This window comes from Mchenga conophoros, linkage group LG22, assembly GCF_057382185.1.
Source record: "Mchenga conophoros isolate Kocher_MC1m ecotype Shallow Benthic linkage group LG22, M_conophoros_male_GT1.1, whole genome shotgun sequence".
Lineage (NCBI taxonomy): Eukaryota > Metazoa > Chordata > Actinopteri > Cichliformes > Cichlidae > Mchenga > Mchenga conophoros.
In genome coordinates this window covers 33,834,585-33,843,378 of record NC_140546.1, presented here as the reverse complement: position 1 = coordinate 33,843,378, position 8,794 = coordinate 33,834,585, and the positions used below count along the sequence as shown (strand labels likewise).

Sequence of the window (8,794 nt, the reverse complement as noted above, 5' to 3'; positions counted from 1 at the left end):
GTATTTATCTTATAAAAGATGGAATTAGCCTCTGGATTATGACATACGGGTTAGTTAATTCAAGTCTTGAAGCATCAAGCTAAATCTTCAAGCTGACTAGCAACTTGTCAGTCACACGATAACGTTGTGCTCCACCTCCACTGGAAGTCAGGTGTCAGCGACAGGACTGACGCCAGTCCAGAGCTGGCTGTGTTCTAGTACTGGTAGTTGGAAAATCAAAGAAAAACATGATTTGTTTGGGTACTCAACAAAGTATTGTCATTATTCCTGCAACGCTAGCAATACAAAAACATCACTACCACGTGTTCCTGCAGACATGCTGGCCAGTGTTCTTGTGTGTGGCTTTTTTAGCATGTTACAAATACACAACAGTGATACTACAGATGACAAATTCTATAGTTTTGCTGCTTTTTGTGCACACTGTCTGCAACATGGATTGAGAAATCAGAGGTTATTGGGGCCTCTCGAACTTTCTGAGTTGGAAATCTGATTTGAGGGGACATTCCAGTTTAAAATTCTAACTGGAAAGTCAGGATTTCTGATTTCATCTGTGTTTACTCTTGTGGAGTTTTATTTGGAAAGACTTAAAACTAGCAAATGAGACCATAAATCCATCAGAAATGTATTTAATGAGGTCATAGAGCAAGGGAGCTCAACTGGCATTTCACCATAGACCTCTATTCAACTGAACCGCTGTTTGTAAGCCGAGGAGTCGCCCCTGCTTGCCAGATCCAGGCAAGCAGGTGGCTGAATGCAGATCCAGGTTTGACACCAGGAAGTGACGACTTACTTTTACATACAGATTTTATAAAAGGCAGAGAATAACACTGTGGAGTTTTTAGCTGAAACATACTGTAAATATAATTTTACTACTAGTTTATTCCACTGTAGGACATTTTGCTCCAAATAAAATGGTGACATGTGGATTTTGTATCATAATACCGATATGTACAGGTTTAAAGTACTAATTTAAGAGAATAAAGAGAAATTTGGACTTTCTCCTGTTTTGGTAGATCTTCAGCCAAAGTTACTAACCATCAAACATCAGTAATGACAGCATACAGTCATGGCATCAGGTTCGCTGCCAAATTGACTAATTGGCAAATAATGGTGTTTGAAAAGTGTGAAATCCTCATGATTATTCGTCATTATATTATAGAAATATGTTTAAAAAGCATTTTAAAAAAAATAAAGTAAAAATTGAAGTTGCAAAAGTGCATGAAAAGTCAACTTTGTGCCACTGCCAAAGATCCTCAGAGTGTAAAATACTGCAGTGCAATCACTGATATTACACTCAGTGTGTGTCCATTTGTTTTTGCTGCTCCCCCACACTGTAGACCGATGACTTTTGTAGATTATTTTCATTTAATTTTCTGTCACTGTTGCAAATGCAGGACTGTGTGAACAGCAAATCTGAGGCCAAACAGTATCTACGAATACCAAACAAGTTAATAATTCAAACATTTTTGCATCACTGTTGCCACCTCTCCTTTGTTGAACTGTTAGCAAACACACAGAAAAAAAACAGCTTTGTGATGTTTGGAGGCTTCTTCATTTTCCCCGCTGCAAATTACCCAAGAGGAAATGGCCAGTGCGAGTGGATTGTGGGGACTTTATTCGTCTGTTTCCTGCGGTAAGTTATTCCTTTGTCTGGGCCGAGCTAATAGCAGGGAATGGGATTCAAATAGAGTCAAGCTGCCTCCTGAGATCCCTCAATCCACCGTCGCCATAAAAAGAGGTCTGAGGCCAGTCTAAATATTTGGTAGTCTTAGCAGGTTCATGTTAAAAGACACACACACACGCACATGCACGGCGCACACAAACGCACAGGGTGAATGCACAAGCAGGCCGAGGCTGTGAAGTTGAATGGCATAGCTCAAAGCCTTCCTCCCCCTATCCCTCCCTCTTTCTCTCTCGCGCTCTCTCTCTCTAAACCGCCAAACCATTCTCCCCCTTTCTCCAGCTCAGAGGAATTCATTAACTGCCTCTCCACAGAGACACTATGGAAATCAGGCAGCTACAAAGGCAGAGAGGGAGAGAGAGAGAGAGAGAGAGAGAGAGAGAGAGAGAGAGAGAAAGAGGGAGAGAAGGGAGGGAGGGGTGATGGTGGTGGTGAATGGGGCTATATTATCCTATTAGATGGTGGATATGTCTCGTTTCCCTCCCCTGTCATGAGAAAAACATTAATTTTAAGTGAGGAAGGGAGGGAGAGAGAGGCAAAGACTGAGAGAAAGAGAGAGGGGAAGAGAGAGGGGGTGGGGGGCTGAGGGGTAGATGGTGAGGGTCTTTAACGTTGCTCTTTTATCGAGCTGAAATGGAGAGTCCCCTGGCTCCATTTACCTTGGCAATGAGGATAGAGGCGCTCTCCATGAATGCCATTTAAAATGCCATGGAGATTAAGCATCCTCTCTCCCTCTCCCGCTCTCTGTTTCTCACACACACATATGCAGCGGCAGCAGTGGCGGCGGCGGGGCTCGTCATAATATGTGTTTAGGAAAAACAGCTTTGAGATTCATGAGTAAAGCCCTCTAGGTGCCAGCGCTGAGGAGGGAAGAGAGCAGAGAAAGAGACAGAGAGGACCATCACTTAGCCAGAGTGGGCTTTAAGCACTGTAATTAAATCATTAGACCCCTCTTCCCTCTTCCCTCCCCCTCTCCCTCCCCTTCCTCTCTCTCCTCTCTCTCTCTCTCTCTTGGCTCAGCCAAGCTCATCAGGAGCTCAGAGTGTGAAATGATGAATCTGTATTTATAGGGATGGAGTAATTACAGCGCTAACCTCTGAGGGGACCCAGGAGGGCCACAGGGCCACAGAGCAGGGTGCAGGGTGCTCAACCTCATTAGCACTGCCCAAGTGTGCGTGTGTGTGATAGAGTGTGTGACACAGTGTGTGAAAGGAGGTGTGTGTGTTCAAAGAAGCACAGTTGCTATGTGTTGTGATGGTTAAGCCTGTCAATGAGGACACATCAGCCTGCCTCCTCCCACACGTGAGGGTCCATTTTTACACTTTCTCCCACATAAATATGGTCCCCCCCCCCCCCCCCTCAAAAAAAAAAAACCACCACCACTTTTCATCTCATACCTCAAATTGCTATTTGAGGTATGAGATGAAAAGTGGTGGTGCTTTAACATTTCTGCGACATCTGCAACTGATACCAAGGGCCTACAGTAGTCTATTCTTCTCAGCAAACATCTGTCATTTTCCACTCCACAGCTCCCGTGCGCTCCGTATCGCTGCCATCTCCTATCATCTTCGATCTCTGTCATTACCTCCACTCTCCTTTATCTCAACAGCTCTGAAAACATAAGCTCCACTGACTTCCGCCGATAATCACGAACATTCCTCGTGGATCTGTCCGACCATATCAATGCTTCCCGGCCCATCTGCTGGACCAGGAATGTCCGGGCATACCCCACGAGTCAGCAGTCAAAGCACCGAAAAATGACACCAAAATACGGAGAGATTATTATTATTATTATTATTATTATTATTATTATTATTATTATTATTATTGTAGTAGTAGTAATTAATGAATTCATTGCGCAAGACACACATACACTGCGCACACATGCGCGCACACACACAGGTTACCTTTTCGGTAGACACAGTGAAGACTGTCGAAATTAAATCACATACATCAATACACACGCACACACACGCAGACGACCTGGGCTAACCAATGCACTAATCGCCTGCCCCGGGCATAGGAGGAGCTTGGTGCTTAAGTAGGCTGCCAATCAGTCACTCAGCTCCACATCCAGAAGCTCCTGCGGCCAGACATACGCATCAACTCCGCACTCGAAAGTGCCAAACTGCTCCTGAGACAGAACTCGGTGGAAGGGAAGGCTGACAGTTTCTTCTTTTTTAAGTGGGGGTCATCCTGATTTGTTTTGTTTTTTAACTGTCCCGTTTTTCTGTTCTTTTTTGGGGATTCCTTCTTTCTTTTCTTTTTTTCCCCTGCATCATCTTTCTTTTTTTCGCTCTTGTGACTTTGGGAGAGATTTACTGCACGCATACTCCGGACATGTCTTTGCCTCAGCTGGGGTATCCCCAGTTCCTCAGCGCCTCCCATGAGGTGTACGGAGGCGAGCGGCCGGGCTCTGCCCGGGAAGGAACCACCGAGGGCGGCGTGAGCTCATCAGCGACCGCCGCGGCTGTCGGCTCCATGCTGGGGATGTACGGAAGCCCATGGGCGGCTCATAACTACAGTGCCTTTCTGCCGTACGGCGGAGCCACAGACCTCGCCCTCATATCCCAGATGGTGAGAGATGATACACGTTCAGGTGTTCATAAGAAAATAGTGAGGCTGAGCTTTTCACTGTAATGCGTAAATACAACTTGAACCATTTAAATGGCGGGTTGTTCGCTTTTTTTATTTGTTTTTTAAGAGAATTTTTGTGAATTTTACTGAGATAAATTAATTATTAATAATTAATATTTAATTGTCTGTGTGTTGGAGCTATAAATACTTGGGTGAATTGCAAAGAACTGAATAGCCACATAACACAAATGAACGATCTCTGGTAGCGTGACACTAAACTTCAGTTTCAAATTTAATTTGAGGTCATGGTTTTTGAAAGCGTGAACATAATGTTGTTGTTTTTGTTTGTTTTTTGCTTTTTTTTTCTACAAATGTGGACCTGTCTACTGTGGTAGGCTGCACGTTTTAGCATAAAGGCATTTATCAATATTGAATTAAATAAAAATCAAAACAAAATAATATGGTAGGCCTAGATCATAGAAATTTGCAAGCGACCTAAAAATGAAGGATATTTGTTGTGATCTGTGTCTGATTACTGATTTTTTTTTTTTTCAAACTTGTAAGTTTTTTGTTTTGTTTTGTCACGCAAAACGTTTTTGCTCCAAATTTCAATTTTTTCTGAACTTGAGGCGCAAATATCTTTGGAGTTGCTCAACAAGTTGCCCCCATTTTTTTTTCTCCCAACAACATTCCAGGGCTCACAGTATGAGCTGAAGGACAGCCCGGGGTCACACCCAGCTTCTCTACCTGTTCACACCGCCCAAGGCTTCTACCCCTACGGCCAGTACCCGTACGGAGACCCGTCAAGGGCCAAAACGGCCACAAGGGAGACCACCAGCACCCTGAAGGCCTGGCTGCAGGAACACCAGAAGAACCCTTACCCCACCAAAGGAGAGAAGATCATGCTTGCTATCATTACGAGAATGACACTCACACAGGTGGGCAGCGTGATATGTTTTCGGAGCTCAATTTGTATAAAATGTTTCAGTTCAGTGGTCTTTCTGGCACCTTACAAGCACAATTTGGTGGGCATCAGCCTCCAGGCCCACTTAAAATAAATCTCTAATCATTATTTTAAAGGTTTTATTCTTCATTTTAATGTCCTTCAATACCACTGCTATTTGTTATGAGAACTCAGTTGGCCCATATGACTGTTTTTAATACACCTGCAGAGGGAAAAAAGCTCAGGAATAATAAATAAAATCAGATGTCTTTTTAAATGTTTTATAATTCCCCATCTACAGATTTCAAACCACAGCATCTGAGTAATAATGCTTAAAAACGCGCTTTTCTTTTACAGGTGTCGACGTGGTTCGCGAACGCCCGCAGACGCCTGAAGAAGGAGAACAAGGTCACCTGGGGCCGCAGCGCTGAGGACCGGGACGGCCGCATCTTCAGCAGCGACAACGAGGACGAGCACGGCAAGAACGGCAGCGACGACGAAGATGAAGAGGAGGAGATAGATTTGGAAACCGTCGATATCGAGAGACCCGAGGAGCAGCGCGAAGGGGAGCGTGGCTCCGCGAGGGGGGAGGCCGAGGCGGGCCTGTCCGCCGCCGAGCAGGCCTCTGAGTCGAAGAGCTCGGAGAGCAGCAGGACGCTTTCTGCGGAGGCCCTGAGAGGAGCCGAGGCGGGTGTTTCTCTCGGTAAATCGCCCAGTGTCAAGCTTCCCGCGGATCATTCGCCCGGCAGGCAGGAGTGCCAGAGACCAGCACAGAGCAAACCTAAAATCTGGTCTCTGGCTGAGACCGCCACGGCGCCCGACAGCTCTCACAAATCTCCCCCCGCAGCCCTTGCGCACCACGCGGCTTTGGCCTCCACCGGACACCCGGCCTTACTCCCGGGTCACGGAATATATACGTGCCAGATTGGCAAGCTGCACAACTGGGCCAATGCAGCTTTTCTGAATGCCAACTCTCTTTTGAACATGAGGTCGCTCCTGGCAGGGGCGCCGGCCGGACACCTGCCCGTCCACGGCGCAGTGCCGGCTGCGCGTCGTGACGCACGACCGGCAGCGGTCGGCACGGGAACGTCGGGTACGGAAGACGACAGCGATGTAGAGTCATCAGGGAGCTTCAGTCCAAAAAGAGATGGTATGGGCCTGATTTCAACTTCTTCTTCTTCTTCTTCTTCTTCTTCTTCTTCTTATTATTATTATTATTATTATTATTATTATTATTATTATTATTATTATTATTATTATTATTATTCATAGGACTTGTTCCGTTGAATCACTCAAATGGCGACAACAGCAGCTCTCCTTCCTGCAGGGCAGTTTCACTTTATTTTCAAAGGTAATTTCACGAACACCTTGTCACTCACTAGTTTGTTTTCTTTCCTTCCGCAGATGAAGAGAGCGACCACAGGCCCGATTCCCTGAAGTCCCCCTTTCAGATGATCACTGACAGGTGATTTCAAATCAATTTTGGCATTATAACACCATCAGCCTCGATTAAATGAACCTTACAGCAAGAGGTAAACACTGTTACACCTGACTGGTTGGGGAGGCAGAACTCGGCACATAAATCATACGATTGAGTCCCCACTTTAACGCCTCGTCAGGCAGGAGTCTGATATATTCTGCGCCTTTCCCTCCCTCTCTCCCCTCCCAGCCTGCCCCCCCATCCTCCAACAATGAGCTATCGCCACCAAGTCATTTAAATAATCTGCCGCTATTTATTCACGCCCCCCCCCCCCCCCCCCCTTGAATGAAGCTAATGTATGTCAAAGAAAGCCCTGATGGCAACATCATGAATGAAGCAGAGCGTGAAAAGACATAAAACAATTTACCTATAGTGGGGTTTTTAATTTGCATAAATACAGCTTAACACCGTTTGAAGGAAACAAACTCGAAGTGTTAAAAAAGTTGCTTCGTTAGTTTAAACGAAGGATTTCTTTTTAAGAGTAAAATTGCCAAATTTGTTTCAGATAATATAATTATAATGTCTAGACTTTATTCACCTCTGAGCAATAGTTTCCTCTTCTTCTCTTTCCTCAGACCTCACCACGGGACAGCAGCACAGCGAGTTCTGACAACAACAATATGAGAAGAGAAAGAAAAAGAGGAATAATTTTATTTAATGGAGAACAGTTTAACGAAGGATATTTTTTGGACTGGGAGGCCTGTTGTAGTATTACTGTTTAGCTTCCACATGAAAAAGAGATGTTCGCGTTTTTTGTTTGTTTGTTTTTTGTTTTTTTTTAGTCTCTGAATCACTTGTATTTCTCTTTTATGTCCTCTTATGTCCCCCCTCTGTTCCTCTGTTGTGAATGGAAACCTTGGAAAAAAAATTGTAAATACAGGATATGAATTTGTCTTTAAAGAATATATTTTTTGGGAACTAAATAAATGTCATTATAGCGCTTTATTACTGAAGAAAATCCCACCACCTGTATTTAATAAGAGGGGACCAATTTCCAGCCAAAGAAATCAAAGAAACAAGGACAGAATGCAGATTAAGAAGCACTGTAAACTTCCTAAACTAAGCACACATTATTATTAGTATTGTTTTTTTTTTTTAGTGCCTGAATTTAGGATTTTTATAACATAAATTTCCAATAAGTAACCAGTACAATACAGAGAGTGCAATTAATGTATGCAGAGAAATTCTCCTTCAAGAGCTCAAGTGGATTTGGTATTTTAAGGGTAATTATATATCTATATTAATATACATATAATACAAGTATTGCAGTTAATCTCCAGCTGACCTCGTCGTCCCTGTGTCTAGTTTGTTTCACACGAACCATGCAGTGTCAGCTCCTTTATTTTTTTAAACTACCAGGAAAGTCAGTTTTATTGAAACCTGCACTCTCGCCAACAAAGCTCGAAGACTTATGCCCGTGCCTTGGAAACCACTGCAAACGCTGCGGAAATTGAAAATTGAAGATTTCCAGGACCTTGTGAACCTGCGCTTGTGCTTTCAGCCCAGGCCTCCTCGCTTTAATGTTGGATTATACCCCTCTGTGCCACCACTGCTGCCTCTGAAATATGGATCAGACGGAGAGGAAAGGCCAGCAAGCCAGTATGGGGGCAGCAGCTCACGGGGGAGGCGAGAGAAGGGGTTGGGGCGGCGGTGGTGGGCTTGTGTGTCACTTTGTGGCATCCTTGACGTTCACAGGCCCAAAGACAGGGGGGTGCATAGAGAGAAAAAGAGAGAGAGGGAGAAGATGGTGGGGGGTCTGAGAGCTGCTAACGGCGACTGCTTTCAAAGCTGTGGTTCGATGCTTGGTTTAGCGGCACAGTTTGGGGCCTCTCAAGGGGCCCAGACAGCTCCAGGTTTACGTGCAGATAAAATTTAGATTGACGTGTTTGTTGAAATCTTTGCTGCAAGTCTTTGAAAGTCTGGTATTTAAAATTATTAACACTTACTAGTTAGATGGAAGAAGGGAAGTGGCCTTAGCAAGGTGCTGTTAAAATGTGGCCTGTAAAGTGTATGATGAAGTTTAAGCAGTGAAGTACTGCTGAAGTCTATAGAAGTACAAATTTTGGAGTAAATTTGGTTTTAAAAAATTACATATATTCAAAGGTGGAAAAAT

General features: G+C 44.4%; 1 protein-coding gene across 1 annotated transcript; it reads left to right on the top strand.

The window, feature by feature from the left end:
* Positions 1 to 3,737: 3,737 nt before the first annotated feature.
* On the top strand, positions 3,738 to 7,608 carry irx1b (iroquois homeobox 1b). The gene is made up of 5 exons (XM_085262957.1): positions 3,738 to 4,258; positions 4,954 to 5,196; positions 5,559 to 6,351; positions 6,606 to 6,666; positions 7,257 to 7,608. Exons 1-5 carry the CDS (start codon positions 4,022 to 4,024, stop codon positions 7,303 to 7,305), a joined length of 1,383 nt encoding a protein of 460 aa, XP_085119083.1. The 5' UTR covers positions 3,738 to 4,021; the 3' UTR covers positions 7,306 to 7,608.
* The last annotated feature ends 1,186 nt before the right edge of the window (positions 7,609 to 8,794 follow it).